The sequence below is a fragment of the Megalobrama amblycephala genome, linkage group LG18 (assembly GCF_018812025.1).
Source record: "Megalobrama amblycephala isolate DHTTF-2021 linkage group LG18, ASM1881202v1, whole genome shotgun sequence".
NCBI classification, from domain to species: Eukaryota; Metazoa; Chordata; class Actinopteri; order Cypriniformes; family Xenocyprididae; genus Megalobrama; species Megalobrama amblycephala.
The window spans coordinates 35,760,207-35,777,200 of record NC_063061.1 but is presented as its reverse complement, the minus strand read 5'-3'; the positions used below and the strand labels follow the sequence as shown (position 1 = coordinate 35,777,200).

The 16,994-nt window shown below is 35.1% G+C and overlaps 1 protein-coding gene across 3 annotated transcripts in view; it reads right to left on the bottom strand.

Moving 5' to 3' along the window:
- Positions 1-16,994, bottom strand: part of shc3 (SHC (Src homology 2 domain containing) transforming protein 3) — a 55,552-nt gene that overhangs the window by 31,916 nt on the left and 6,642 nt on the right. Inside the window, exons 2-5 of one of the 3 annotated variants that reach the window (XM_048165611.1) lie at positions 16,631-16,683; positions 13,117-13,378; positions 10,896-13,031; positions 3,199-3,269 (exon numbers count right to left, since the gene is read on the bottom strand). In XM_048165611.1, coding sequence (XP_048021568.1) covers positions 3,199-3,269; positions 10,896-11,453 — 629 coding nt within the window. In that variant the 5' untranslated portion in view covers positions 11,454-13,031; positions 13,117-13,378; positions 16,631-16,683. Of the gene's footprint in view, positions 1-3,198; positions 3,270-10,895; positions 13,379-16,630; positions 16,684-16,994 lie in introns of all 3 variants that reach the window. The other 2 variants (XM_048165612.1, XM_048165613.1) reach the window with 2 other exon arrangements.

Below are 16,994 nucleotides of genomic sequence, written 5' to 3'. Positions count from 1 at the left end.
TGACACGGTTGAAATGAAATTAAATACACTTTTGATAAATAAATTATTGATATTAATAATATAATGAAAATATAATAATTACATAAACAAACCTATATAAACTCACATAAAATATAAACAAATACATAAATATTTATATTTTAAATATAAAAACATTTGCTAAAAATAATATATATATATATATATATATATATATATATATATATATATATATATATATATATATATATATATATATATATACAAGTTTGAAATTAAATGAAATACACTTTTGATAAATAAATTGTTGATAAATAATAATAATAATATAATAAACATAAACCTATTTAAAACTCACATAAAATATAAATAAACATGTATATTTTAAATATAAAAACATTTACTAAATATAATATATATTGACAAGGTAAAAAAAAAAAAGGGAAATGTTCATATTTGCCACAAAATAAAATAAATAATAATTTGTAAAAAGGAAAATGAAGCCTATTTAAGACGAAAAAGACTTATTTGCACAGTGACATTATTTGGGCAATTAAGCACATTTCTCCCAATTTTCCCATTACTGTAATGCATTCTGACATGATGTTTTAAATAATTCTCAACTTAATGCTAAATGCTCAAATTAATGCTGATCTTCATTAGACATTCTTTACTGTAGTACATTTATTTTAGTCAGCATACATTTAATGCAATGCAACAAATACTATATATAATTTCTGTATTATAGTAATGAGATTGGGATTTAAAAAAAAAAAAATTTAAATGCAAGAACTATATTTTTATTTCTTTCTGAACATGTTCTCAACAGACTTTGTGAGATTCTTTTAATGTTTTACAAAAGGCACAATAAATATTAACTATCACATGCATTCAGTCCTCTTTGCCCTCAAATAAGACATTCAAACACAGAGTTTGGACCCGTCTTTGTGTCCAGAGAGCGGTCGGGAATGAGTTGTGTGTTCGTGTGAACGCTACAGCAGAGAGAGCAGGAAGTCAGGCAGAAAAGAGGATATGACATGTCATCTCCAGCGTTGCTAACGCTGGCTCCCCGTCTGTATGAGGATCGGCCCACACAGCCCAGCGCTCAATAAACAAGCAGCGTCCGCTGGGATCCGATCTGCTGCCTCGACACTAATGTTACGCAATGACTCATCAGCACACATGGATGGGTTACATTCACATCTCATGCGCTCATTTTAGCATCAATAAATGAGTGTTTGGCAGCGGATGCAAATAAAGGGAAAAAAAAACATAAAAGTGCCATAAAAGAGCTGATAACAGTCATGTAACGCCACACGGGGGCCATTAACTGTGATGTAACCGTAAAGCAACTAAAAAGCAGCGTACAAAAGCCATTAACTGTGATTTAGTAGCAAAACAACAAAAACATAAATATTTATAAATACATAAACAGAGAGAAAATGAAACATTACAAACACACTCCCCCTCTGTTGTCTTCAATAGATATCATTTCATATGGAACGTCCAATTCATTTTCAGTTAATTTGGACAAATGACAAAGAAAATAATCAATGTTTTATAGTTATGTAAAAATAATCTTTTTACATAATTTTATTTTTAAAATAAATAAACAAATTGTAAAATATATTTAGAAAGTGAGGAAAATGAGAGCAGATCATTAGATCTTTTCTTTTGTGACCATTAATATTTATTGATATTTGCACCTATTTTTGTATATATTTCACATACTTTTATTTATAAAATGAATAAATTGTAAAATGAAATATTTAACAAACTGTGCAGATTGTTTTATTTTTTCTTTTGTGATTATTAATATTCATATTTGCACCTCATTTTTAATCCTTTTACATAATTTTATTTATACAATAAATAAATTGTAAAATAAAATATTGTAAGAAACTGAGGAAAATGAGTGCTAATCATTTTAATTAAAATTCATTGATATTTGCACACCTTTTTAAAAATCTTTTAACAATTTTATTTATAAAATAAATAAACTGTAAAATAATACTGTAATAAACTTAAAATAAAACGTTTTAAAAATTAAGAAAAATGAGAGCAGATCATATTTTTTTCTTTTGTGATTATTAATATTCATTGATATTTGCACCTCTTTTTTAATCTTTTCACAATTTTATCTATCAAATAAATAAATTGTAAAATATATATATATATTTTTTTTAAAACTTGAGTGCATATCATTATATTTTTTTCTTTTAATTATTAATATTTATTGAATTTTGCACATCTTTTAAAAATCTTTTTACATGTTTATTTATAAAATAAATTATAAAATAAAATATTTAAAAAAATGGAGGGAAATGAATGCAGATTATTACATTTATTTATTTTGTGATTATTCATATTCATTTATATTTGCACCTCTTTTAAAATCTTTTTATATAATTTTATTTATAAAATAAATTATAAAATAAAATATTAAAAAAAATTAAGGAAAATAAGTGTAGATCATTTTATATATTTTTTTGTTTTGTGATTATTAATATTTATTGATATTTGCACCCTAAGTTGGTAGAGCAGTAATTTTAATAGCGAAATCTTTCTACTGTTCATTACTATTTTTGTTGTTGTTGTTGTTGTCATCATCCAATATACTGCAACAAAACTGTGGGCACGTTATAAAAATGATCCAATTTTGTTGTATTAGATGGAAAGCATAAAGGCCCGTTCACACTAAGAACAATATCTATAAAGACTATAAACATTCTATCGTTCTGTTTATTATAAGCGCGCTGCAGTTTTGTCGTCTGTCTCTTTAAATTCTCAAGCTCTTTATAGCAGGATGGATTCTGATTGGCTGTCAATGTATAAATCGTTCATTAGCCGTAAAAAAATCGTTCTGAAAGTAACATCATTCCTCTGTGCCGTTATCATTGTGCTGTGAACTCTGCTATTGTTTTATATTCAGAATGATTTTTAGAACTATATCTTTACCATTATTGTTATAGTCACTGTCCTTGGTGTGAACGGGCCTTAACTTTACCAGTTCACACAATGCTAGAGAATGTGCCATTCATAATGCATTAACAATATTACAAAAGGTGCCAGTATGATATATGGTATATGATATGATATACTTCTTTCTTGGAAGTGTGCATCCGTGCATGCTATTTCAACTAATATTACCCACAATTCCTTTGTTTGTGGCTATTTTATACTTTTTCATGTGTAGAAAGACAGAGAGAGTTGCTGTACCGTGTGATTTGTGACCGTGTGGTGAAATCCAGGGATCTCATGGACCGGAGAACTTCAATGCAGCCCAAATACTGAAAAAGGAGGACACAAATGAGATTAGATCAGCTGATAATCATCTTTTCTGATGATTTTCTTTTTCAACTGTAGCTGTTTGTTTCCTTCCAACGTTGCGAATTTAACTTATGTGCAAAATAAATTGGAATATCGCATAAAACATTTGCAAATGAAGTACCGTTCATTTCCATCTCACGTGTTCAAGAGAACAAAAATGGTCACTTCCTGAGAAATTTGTGTAAAATATCTGCAATAAAAGTGGAAGTTTCTGAAACTGTGGCTCTTTTTATTATGAATGGGAGGAATTGCAAAAAGCAATATGGCAAAATAAGTCCCGCCTTCTAAATCACCGATTGGCAAAGTCATCGCGTCACTGCAGCTGCCGTTAAAAGCTCCGGTTCCTATAGAAACAGTCACATGCACGCTTCCTATAGAGAGGCGCACTTCTGACTTTGCATATGTATTAGATTGATCCAGCCTGAAAAATGCAGTTTTTTTTGTCATTATTTGAGCGTTTAGAAACACAATTTATGAGACAGTTGTTGTCAGATTTCATTGGTGATTTCATTTAATCGAAAGCTTGCCGAACAGCTTTAGAGAATTTGATGTTTCCCCATTCACAGAGATGCCCGAGAGGAGTTTCAAACATGGCCGCCGGGACTTTGGTATAGGTCATAAACCCCGTTCTCTCCATGTAATCGAATGGAACGTGAGCCAAACTAAAAAATCCAATTACATTTCGAATCATTTTAGGTAGTTCTCATCACGCAGATGTATGTTTGTTTTTCCTTTGAAACATCATGATTGACAGCTGTGATTGAGATTGAGTCATTGAGTCTGGCTCCACCTCTGGATCGCTAGTGCGCAGAGCGTTTCTGGGATATTTTAGCTTTATTTTTATACAGTGGAAGGAACCGGAGACACACCGTCCATCTTTTTTTACAGTCTATGGTGTGTGGTCATTATAAATGCATGCAAGAACTCCCTTTTTGGGTTCCATAAAATAACTGCAAAAAATTTATAATAAATACAGGTTGTGAACGACATGAGGGTAATTAATGACATTATCTTCATTTTTGATTATTGAATTATTCTGTTCATACTTCAATCTGTCTGCAGCCACTCACCGTTAAACACACACACACATCACTTCTGACTAATGTTATATATATGAAAACATAGAAAAACATACAAACACGCCAAGCTCACATTTATAGACACACAATCAAACTTTTTCTTCAGGAAAACAACAAATTCCACACATTTCTCAAAATCCCAGACTGTAATTTCACACAATGTCCCTCATCAGATGTGATATACACTGTACCACGGTATTATCATGTCCAATCTGATCACGGGACTTCACATAAACTCACTTGAAAGCATTTGTTGGTAAAGAGTGAATGGATTTGTTTATTTTTTTAGCATAAAATGAGTCATTTTGTCAATCTGTCATTTATGCTAAAAAAAGATTAACTACAAAAGCAAAAAAAAACAAAAAAACAAAAAAAACCCCTGCATTTTGACACTGAAAAAGTACACATTTTATTTCATATTATTTAATCTATAAAAACTTAACCCTGAATTGACTATATAGGAAAGTATAAAATAAAATTAAACTAAAAAAATAAATAAATAAATAATAATAATAAAAAAAAATAAAATAAAATAAAATAAAATAAAAAAATAAAATAAAATAAAATAAAATAAAAGTGATTAACTACAAAAGCAAAAAACTAAATTGACACAGAAAAAACACACTTTTGCTTTAAGGGCTCATCTGGTATTATTTTATCTATAAAAATCTCAAAACCCTAACCTTGCATGAACTATATAAGTAAGTATAAAATAAAATGATATGAAATAAAATAAGTGATAACTACAAAAACAAAAAAAGTGACACTGGAAAAATGACACACTTCAACTTCAAAGGATTTACCTCATATTGTTTAAACTATAAAAATCTCAAAACCATAACCCTACATGGACTACATAAGAAAGTACTCAATAAAATCAATAAAATAAAAATCAATAAAATAAAATAAAAAGTGATTTAAATACAAAAGCAAAAAAGATTCATCTCAAACACAAAATCCTAACCCAACATCTACTATAAAAGTAAGTCTTAAATAACATGAATAAAAATACAAATAAATCCTTATATAATTATAATATAATAATTATATGTATTAAAAATGAGCTACGCATGAGTGTAACTTCCTCTCCAGTCGATGACATCATGCCTAAACAGTGACATCACGCATCAACACATCTCTGCTTTTTTTAGCCTCTCACCTCAGCATCTCTCAATGCCGTATGACTCACTCATTGAGAGTCTCACTACAACTTTCCTTGACTAAATGAATGACTCACCTGCAGTAACCCACCTGAGAGCTGTCTAACCCACTGTCCGGTCTAACAACGTCACATGTTTCTCCCAGGAACGCTGTAAATGCTGATTAGTTAAGTTTACTCGAGTGCTCTATGGAAAATTATCTCCTTACTGACTCTTATTTTATTGCCCAAATTAACTCACTGGTGTACGATTCAAAGCGCAGAAAGGAAATGAGGCCGGAAGCGGACGATGAGTCAGTGCGATGTTTTGGCAAATAGTGTTTGGCTAAAAACAATGACGGAGGCTCATTGACTGATTGTTTTAGATAAAGTGGGTACTATATAGTACCATGCCAAGATAATCAAGTCAAATCAAACGTATTTATAAAGCACTTTTCACAATACACATTTCAAAGCAGCTTTACAGAAAATCATGATGTTAATGTTTATAATATCTTAATATCTTCATGCCTTATAGTCACATTTGACAGATTAGAGCTGGGTGACAATTTAGTTACATTTTGTGACGATATAAACAATCAACAATCAATTGAGATTTTATATATAGTATATATACGCTTTACATGAGTATATACTGTATGTATGCAGATAAACATGTATATATATATTCCCTTTTTTTTATATAGAGCTGTGCATTAATACAGTACATTTTTGTGAAAATATAAACAATCACTCAACCGAGATTTGCTATATAGTATATATTGCTTTATGTGAATGTACTGTTTGTACACATGTATAGTAGGATTTACTATATATCCAACTTTTAATACATTGTCGAGCGAAAGATAGATAATATAGTACAAAATCAGTAAAATGATCAACAATTTTCTAATGCCAGAAGGTTTTTGCATTATGTTATCTGCTAAACACCATCTATTTACTTTACATTCAAATTCACACTTGAAAATGAAACCGCTTCGTAATAAATATAAACACAACTACACAGAAAAGCACAAATACACACACAGCCAAAAATGTTGAATATGCACACTTTAAAAAATGCTGGGTTGTTTCAATCCAAATGTTGGTCAAATATGGACAAATCCAACTGATGGGTTAAAAATTTCATCTAAAAATTGAACCCACCGGCTGGGTTTGTCTATTTTTGACCCAAATTTGGGTTGAAACAACCCAGCATTTTTTTTTTTTGAGTGCACTATATATTCACAGTACATAGGGCCCTATGATTTCTGTGATGCAAAAAATGCTGACGGAATCGCGGAATTCAGTCATAAAAACAGAATTTACTGTATATCTCGGAATGTCACGGAATTTGTCAAATTTTTGATGAATAAATAAAAAGTAGGTCAGTAGACTTAAATCAATTTACAATATAGACTAGTGTCTGTGAAAATTAAACCGCAAAAAGACTGTTTAAATATAAATCCTGCATGCTGTATGTGTTTCTGTGTGAATGAATGGCGCAGACGTGCGGTTTTATTTACCTCACACACACACTGAAGCACGCTTGACGCTCGCTGTTTTTCAACCTTTGCCGCCTCACTATATGAGGACATGAATGCACGAACTTCATCTCCAGAGCCGCTCTGAGACTTGAGACTGAGATTTGAGAAAATCTATTGTCATAAACACACAGAAACTCAAAGGTCTTCACTGCAACCTGTCAAAATAAAAGTCTGGTTTAACTTAAAGAAATTGTGACAGAAATATATTACTGTTGTACAGTAGAATTTAGCTTTATCTCAATTTAATAATACTAACACTAATAACAATAATAAAAATAAATTATTATTAAAAATTTATTTTTGTAAGGAATAATCACAATTTTTCTTCCGTTTTAATTTTTACAGTAAAGCTCTGTTGTGCAGCATTTTGACAAAAGTTTGTTAAATGTCATATGATTAAAAGATAAATTTAATTAATGTTTTATGCCTTCATTTGATTGTCAGAAAAATTTAAATAAACAAGACAGAATTTATTAAAAAAAAAATATATATTTTTAATTAATAAATTTATTTTTATTTTTATGAATTAAATTATTCAGACATGCTTTTTGATTAATAAAATATATTCCATTAAAATGGAATCCAGAAACCTCAAACAGAAAACACAGAATTTGGTAAAAAATAAAACAAAATTTTAGTGGGGAAAAAAATCATAGGGCCCTAAAAATTTACTTTTTGTTAAACTTTTAATAAATTGTTGTTAAATTGAATAAGTTTGATGATTTCAATTAATTAGATGTGCTTTTTGGTTACTAAAATTTAATTTATCCCTTAAAATGGAATCCAGAAAAATTAAAACAGGGAAAAAAAATAAATAATTTTTTTTTTTAAAAATACAGAATTTGAAAAAAAAAAAAAAAAAAAAAAAAAAAAAAATCAAACAGAATTTGGGAAAAATTCGATAAATTTGAGAAATAAATTAAGTGCACAAATTTTCACTTAAACCTATAAATCAAGCAAGGGCTGTATCTAAAGTCTGTCATCTGTCACAATGCTGGTAACGCGTGTTTGAGAAGCAGCCCGTCCAGTCAATGTCAGCAGCTGTCCTTTTAGTGAAATGGAGCATGGTGTGTGTGTGTGTGTGTGTGTTCATGCACAGGGTCACTCAATAAGTGAACTGTAAAGAATAACACACATTCAGTCCTGCAAAGGGACGCCAAAGGGGTTTGGTACGGAAGCTGCCCATTTTTACCAACTAAAAAGCAAAACAAACAGAAATACTCTGTCACTCACTTCATGATAAACGCTTAGAGAGACCTTCACCAATCATAATAAAACATACTGATTTGGTTCCCTTACATTGTACGTTGGTTCACACAATCTAATTCAATGGTGTTGACAGTTCATATTTAGCCTCTACTACAGCAACCGACTATTCAGAAGGTAAAAAAGCTAGACGGGAATAATGTATGATTCATCCCGCATGAATCCGAATCACTTTTAGCTCAATGAGGCTGCGAACATGCTTATATGATCGTAAACACTTAAAATACATGATACTGAGGTCAGTGCACAATATGCATGGTCTATAATGCAAACATATTTAAAATGTGTTAGAATTAATGTATTAATTAATGCACAAACATCTCAAAAAATGTCTGCAAATAACCCTAAAGGGAGACAATGATGTCTGCATTTCTATAGTTAATGTATACAAGAAAAATGTACATGCACTACAGAAATTTACATGACTTACACATTGTAGGCTACTCCTGCAAATCATTATCTAAAAAATAATATTTCCAAATTGTTGACTAAGGGAACCCTGGATAAATATATATAAAGAGCGTCGCACATGCAAGTTACACGGGCGACGTGTGGCGTACGTGCACAAATCCAAACTTCAACAGTCAAAGATCAGTTATCATGTTTGTCTTTGCATATAGATGTGGACAAGAATAACAGCTCTGTCTTGCAACGCGTCATGGTCCCCGGAGACGATACAGTAGCAGAACTGTAGCCGGAACAACATCCCCCTGGTCTGGTAACTGGTCGCCGTGGTTACGCGATTTGCATGCACTTCCCTTTTGATGTGATAAACTTGCAGTTAATTTGAATAGATCAAATCTGTGGAGGTAAAAAAAATAAGCGGTCGCACGGACAACCGGACCACTACCACTATATTCTCTCCTCTCACTAAAGAGAAGATTAATATTACACTGTGGAACATATGCATGTGATGGTAGAAGTGTGGCGACATGCTATACTGTATATGCCGAGGCTTTGATCAGACAGTACTGATTTATCTTATTTACATACAGCATCAACACTGCTATTGGATCAACACTAAATAAACAATGAGCTGAATTGAGCTAAATAATGAGACGATTGTCTTCTGTAGAGCTGCTTTACAGATGAATTTTACAACATTAACACTGTTATTTTCCTGTTTATTACCGTGAAGTTGCTTTGAAACATTTGTTTTGTATAAAGCGCTGTATAAATAATTATGACATGCGATGAGAAATAAAGAGAAAAAAATAGATCTTCACAAGCTTGAGCAACATAACGCCATATTTGGAGAACTGACGCTGAATCATGTGTTGATAATATTAGTTTGACTTTTGTTACAAAATGTCAACCATTTGTTATGGATAATAATCATCTTTTTATTTGTGTCCATTTAGTTCCAAATTGAACAAAAAAAAACAAATCAAAGGAGATTGTTTCACTGCATTATTTAAATATATTACTGCATAATTAACTAATATATATATATGAATTTCCAACTACTCTGATGAAAATAAAAGGTAACTCTTTATTTTAGGGTTCAATTCTCGCTTTTAACTAGTTGCTTATTAGCTCGCATATTACTAGTATTTTTGATGTTTATCAGTACTTATAAAGCACATATTAATTAATGCCTTATTCTGCATGACCTTACATCCCTTAATCCTACCCAATACCTAAACTTAAACGCTGCAAAAACTACCTTACTATCTATTAATAAGCAGTAAATTAGAAGTTAATTGAGGCAAAAGTTGTAGTTAATAGTGAATACGTGTTCCCTATACTGAAGTTTTACCAAATGAAATATATATCCTTTACATTTATTTATATAGCAGATGCTTTTATTTTAAAAAGTGACTAAATATATCAAGCGATTCATCTTAATGTCCGTCTGTATGCAGAAAGCTAGTTATTTTAGTTTATAAAGTTTTAAATATGGATATTTTTCTAACAAAAACCCATCGCTTCGCTTCAGAAGGCCTTTATTAACCCCCTGGAGTCGTATGGATTACTTTTATGATGGATGGATGCATTTTTGAGGGGCGTCAAAACACGCCCCCCTTCACTCCCATTATAAAGCTTGGAAGAGCCAGGATATTTTTAAATATATCTCTGATTGTGTTTGTCTGAAAGAAGAATGTCATATACACCTATCATGGGATCATGGGAGAATTTTCATTTTTGGGTGAACTATCCCTTTAAGAAGGCAATAACATGAGAAGTGCCAGCAATACAAAGTTTCAAGCTTTGTCCAGAATAGTACAGGCAAGAACAGAGAGGGATATAAGAAATAGTAAAAGCATTGAATTTATATATCACTCTAGATACTGTTACTGTGATATAAATAAATAATAAGATTTCGATCATACCGCCCACCTCCACATGCATGCAAGACTCATTTGAAACCGACGCCATGTAAACATGTATGTGTCGGAACAGTCTGTGCTTTTGTGGTCAGTTATGAGCGTAACTGGTGACCTTCCTTCCAAATCGTACACATAATCCCTCTGTACCAGCACACGGACAGGAAGACATGTATTCTACCTTTACGCTGATGAAAAATGCAGAAGAGAGAAAGGATTTGGATTTTACCTTAACGACGTACGTCACTCCAGGTCCGGAGATCTTTTCGCTGGAGTGCAGCCATCCACGAGACGGCTTATTCACCAGCCCGCCGCAACCCGCGGCGCCCGTCCCGCCCAGGCTCCAGCCCTCTCCGCCAGGCTGAGACTCTTCCATCCTGCCCTTCTTCCCCGAGCTCACGAAGCCGGGCTCCAGCGGGGCGTGAGGTGCTGCGGCGGCGGACGCCGGGAGGGCAGTTGAGCCCGGGCTGCCGGAGCCGCCTCCTGTCGCTCCTCCCTGGAGCTTGGACACGGCCAGGTCCTTGACGGCAGACGGCAGGCCCTTGATGCCCAGCAGTCCGGCGGAGTTGGCGAATTTGAGGTTGGAGACTTTGTTGATGAGGGTGCACAAGGTTCCGGACTCTTCCGAGGGTTCGGGGTCGGCTGGCGGGGCGTACGGAGGGTCGCCCACAGGCGGCGACGGCGGGACGGCCGAGACCTTGGCGTTCATGGAGAGACCGTGCAGAAGCTCATCGACGGACGTCACTGACTCATTCCGGAATCGGTTGTATTTAGCACGGTGAAGCATTCCCCTCGGTATGCCAGCCTACACACAAACGGACACATCCAACTCCCAGCTGACCGTCCACATCTTTTGCATGCTGGAGCCGAGAAAGCGTCCTCAAGGGTTTGAAGAAAAAGGGAGCGGGTGGTCGTCAGGAAAATCCGACGCCACGCAGCAGCAGCAACTCGGGGACCAAAAATAAACCACAAAACGCGGAATCCATGGAGACAGAGGACGAAGAGAGAAAAGCAGCGCGAGGTCACTCCTCTACAGAGGGCCAGAGATGGCAGAGAGAGAGACAGATCTCTAGTGAAGAGATGTCTCTCTCTCTCCCCGCATCCTGGCAGATCCCTGAACATGCATGACTCACTCGGAGAGAGAGAGAGAGAGAGAAAGAGAGAGAACGAGAGAGAGAGAGAGACCCTTCTCAACAAAAGACTCACTCTACACTGCAGAGCACTTTCCGTTACAAAAAAAACTCCCACTTACTGCTCGACAGAACCAATCAATTGGCAAAATTTGCCCTGTCCGTAGGAACGTCTCCTGTTTTGATTCAGTCCGTGTGAAAACAGATAAATAGAATGGAAAAGATGCTATAAAGAGATCACTGAGAACAGTGAAATCAGAGTCAAAATGAATGAGAATCTCTGAATCAAACTACTCAAAATGATGCAAAAACAGTCTGACATAATTCAATGCAAAAATCACAATAGAGCACCGTGCATGTTGTCGGATCACATGTACGCCACATAGAATGAAACTTGAGTCAGTGTGCATGGCGGTTGCTCTGATTTTTCAATCATATAATTGTGGTTTTACTTTAATTCAGAAGCGAGGTGCTCTCCTGAAATGAAAGCATAAGATTGCACACGATTGTGAAATAAAAATAAAAAAGTTAAAAATATTTGAATGCATTCACCTTTCGCCCACAACCGCGTTCTACCTAGCTTTTGTTAATGGCGAGTTTAAAATGCGCTCAAATTTAAATCACGAGACCAATACGGCTTTATCTCTTTGTTCGTCACGTTCGTTCTTCCTTACATACTACGAAACATCAGGATAAATCCATCCACACGAGCACTGGAATATCTCCCCCTACAGAAGGCAAAACAAGCCAAGCTTTGCTCTTGAATGAGCTTTGTTGAATAATTAAACATCCCTCTCAAATACACAATGTCGAGATTCGATCTTACTAAAACGCCATCCGGATTCGGCGGGGATACGACCGTAAATAGTGATGTCAGATCTCCCGGCCCCATTAAAAAGCATCCAGCGGGATGAAGCCCATGACATTAAGGCAGCAAAAACAGAGCCATTCATGTAAAATGTCCAGTAGAGCTTGTGACAGGGAAGCAGCAGTCATTCACAAGCTTCCTGTACCGCTGCGGCTAACGCACTGCAGTCCCTCCCAGCGTCTCGCTTTCCTGCCTGCCTGCGAATTGAAAAAAAAGGAAGAAAAGACAGAGAGAGAGAGAGAGAGAGAGAGAGAGAGAGAAAGAGAGAGAGCAAGGGTTTGTCTCCTCCACTGAGACAAAAGCAAACAAGCAAAAAAAAAAAAAAAAAAGCGTCGCTCGGTGTTGTCACGGAGATGCAGAAGAGATGCTGAGGAGAGGAAGAGAGGATGCTGAGGAGCTGAGCAGGGAAAATGTTTTGGGCTGGCTGTGAATGGAAAGGCAGACGGGCATACCGACGTTTCTGTGAATGAAGTCAGGCCTCGGCAGCTTTCTGCACAGCAATCCCTCGGGATGGATCCCGACCGGCCAATCAGGGAAGAGCAGGATGACTCATTCAGGGTAGGCTGGCTGAATAGTGGGGCAAACCACTTGAAGCACAGGTGAAGGGAGAAACCATTCCCATCCCACAGCACTGCATACTGCTCGCTGCGTCGCTTCTAAACTCCTCAAACCATGCTATTCGCTTCTAAAATATCTCCTGGCAGGATGCATGTCCTGTTTTGGAAAAGAATAGCAACGATCAATTGCACGATCCAAATAAACTGGCCCCTCCTCGTGTCCTGAGTGCAAACTTTGCACATTCATATGAATGAAGGGTGATCAAAGAACATATGCTGAACTGAATCAACTGAATTATATGATGCATCCTGCCCAGCAGAGCCATTTACATGCAGAATGTCAGTCAAGACAGTTCTGGAAATTAAAAACAGGCAGAAAAAAGGAAAGGAACTGGATCTGAAATTCTTTTTTAAAGGGGTCATGAACTGCGTCATTTTATTGTTTTATGTTCCCTGGGGTGCACTTTTAATGTTAGTATGCTTTTTACATCAAAAATGGTCATAATTTAGAAATAAAAGGCATTTTTCCAATTCTTTCCGATTTTAGCCCTCTGATTTTTTTCTGTTTTAAGGGGCGTGTCTGATTGGCTAACATCTTTGCATATGAAATAGCTCTCTCGAAAACTTTTAGCATGTTTCTACTATTACAGCTCTCAAGGTTAACTAATCGTGAAAAGTGTTGATTATAGCATTACATTTAGCTCTTATATTTAGATCGTGGCATGAAAGGTTGCAGTGATGAGCATAGTAGCCAATCACAGACATCTTGTTGAGCACTGTTGAGCAGTGATCTCGTCAATTTCTGCACACTGACGAATGCTTTCATCATAACTAACAGTGCAAACGCGAAGCAACTAAGAGATTTGTTGAATAAAACGGGAGATTTGGCGCGAGTCCAGAACTCAGTCACTGATAAACTTGGGCTGTTTACAGCGATTGTAAATCGAGCGTACTTTGATCGCTTTCTATATATAATTTAATCATCGTTTGAATAACAGATTATTTTCATCCAACTAAGAGAAACAATATGAAGTTGATCGTTTAGTCACTGGTTTGATTTACTGACACACAGACAAAGATCATCTGACTGTACATGAATCATTAATATCAGATCAGGCATTAGAATGAACACAGTTACTGACATGTTGTTGCATTACTATCGAGTCCATTTCGTAAAAGTCTGTTTGCAAAGCCTGCGCCGAAATGCGATTGATTTTCCAAAGAATCCACAGTGAAATTTACCAAATACAAATAAATAAAGCTCAACTGAGACATTCACATTGTTGAAAATAAATAACCATACTCCTAGCATTAGGATTGAGACGAGTCGTTCGCTGGGCCTGGTGTCAATAAAAGCTTTTATTGGACAAGGAAGTTTTCAGTTCTGAAACTTACAGGATATTCTTATAGTACAATGACCTCTTATATATCAAAAGCTCAAGGAAAACTTGATTTCTCAATTCATGGACCCCTTTAAGAAAATGTAAGTGATTCCTCCAGGATCCGAGGCTGATTTCTTACTGGTTGGGTTCCTCCTTCAATGCAAGTCTGTGGCATTTTATTCATCTGTTTTATCATCCAGCAGGTGAAAATAGTAAATCTGATCACTTAGTAAAGTAACAGCTCCCCTCTCCTCAACAAGACATATGACTTGAAGCTCAAATAGCACTATTGTTAGATCCACAAATATATGACATTGAGTAACTTGTAGCCCATGAATGCATCATTAAAGTCAACATGAACTGCTGTTCGCAATAGTGTTGTCAAAAGTACAGACTTCGATACCAAGTCGGTACTGAAATTTTAAAAATGTGATGCTTTGAGTGCAGTTGAGCGGATTTGTAAACACCTCTGATTGGCCACTGTGTTCAAGTGCTCAACAGATACGTCTGTGATTGGCTACAATGATCAATGCATGGGAGCATTTGAAAGAATTTTGAAAGCGGAAGTGGGAGTGTTTATCAGCATGTGTAAGTGCTCGGTGAAGAGCGTCATTGATGTCTATTTACAACACGTTTTTGAAGCGGTGATCATTGTAGCCAATCACAGACGTATCTGTTGAGCGCGTGAACACAATGGCCAATCAGAGGTGTTTACGAATTTGCTCAACAGCGCTCAAAGCATCACATTTTTTAAATTTCTGTACCGAAGACGGTACTTTTGACAACACTAGTTCGCAACCCATTTTACTTCTCATTTTGCCACAATATAATGAATTTAAGAAAACTATAGTCAGCGTGCAACAGCCGGGTTCTAGAAGTAAAAACTCCATTCATTAGAACGATAGCTTATAAACCTTTAGGTTTTTGTTTTGAAAAATGAGAGACACGGGCAGTGGAATGGGGAAAAACCCCAAGGTCTCAAGTCTTTAAAAACTTATTTTAACTTTAAGGATGTGTTTTAGAACACTGTGCCATGCACAAGACCCTGCAAAAGACGCAAGATGCGAGTGCAACTGTTAAACCCGTCAGTCTAGTATGCATTTACATAGAAAAATAATGGAAAAGTACCGGAGTGGACTGGAAAAATGCGTTCTGTGGGAATGACCCCTTACTGTGAATTACGAGGTTGTTAATCAATGGTATTTGCTTCTGCTGAAGCTGTCAGCCAGCATTATTTAAATGATGTGATATGATTGAAATAATCATGATTAACAATGGAATTCCTGGTGAAAAACTACATTACCCATGATTCTATAGAGTAAAAAAAAAAGCAACATGCGTCAAAATAGCTCTTTAGCTCCGCCCACTTCCATGAAGCACTGGGAATGATGTAATCGAATCTCCCTACACTCTCAAAATACTGAAATGTTTGTGTATATATATATATATATATATATATATATATACTACGCTGAATATATATTGCAACGCTTCATATTAATAAAGCCTCTAAATACAAAGTCTTGTACCTTTGTCTTTTTGTCTGATTTTTAAAATCTTTTTGCTTCAAATCAAAGTTTCTACAGTTTGTAGAATTGTGATTCACCTCATATATCTGATTGGCTTGGTTCATCATGGCTTATAACGCTTTAACGAAGACTATTTTAAAATACCTATGGGAAAAATTCATTTAAAAAGTACTTCCGGAACCAGCGCCACTAAAAAGCACTGCTGCACTCTATTAAAATGTAGGACGGGACTTAAATTTAATTTTTAAAATCATTAGTCATTACATACTAGAATGAAATCACATAGAGCATTTATTGGAATAACGTGCTCTTATTAAAGAAAAATAAGACCAGGAACATGTATTGAGAAAGTAAACAGGGTTCAATTACTTCATGCTGACTTTCATTATTTAATATAAAAAGCTGGTCAACAACCTTCAATGGAGCACATCTATATGGATCAGGATTTATCTACGTATCTCTATGAACACCACACGGGTTCTCAGGCAGTTTACTCACCGTGGAAAAGAGTTCATCGGGTTTATCTTCCTTTCATAACCCATCTGAATGTCCTGAAGCAAGAAAAATACAGATAATCTATTACAAAAAAATAGGAAATTAAACTGCTTCACTGTGAATGTACTTCATGTATTACACTTTAGACATTCTATATGTTTATATTTATACACATAGAGAGAGAAGAGATAGTGGGTGGCTGACTATGTGTGTGTGTGTGATCTTCATAGTCGTGACTGAAGTGTGTCTGGTTCACTCCTACACATGCTCATTAAAACGGCAGGAAGTATAGAAACTAGAAGAGACAGAAAGAGAAAGGCTCTCCTATTCAAAGTCCAAAAATCACATCACATGTCTGTTGGGACAC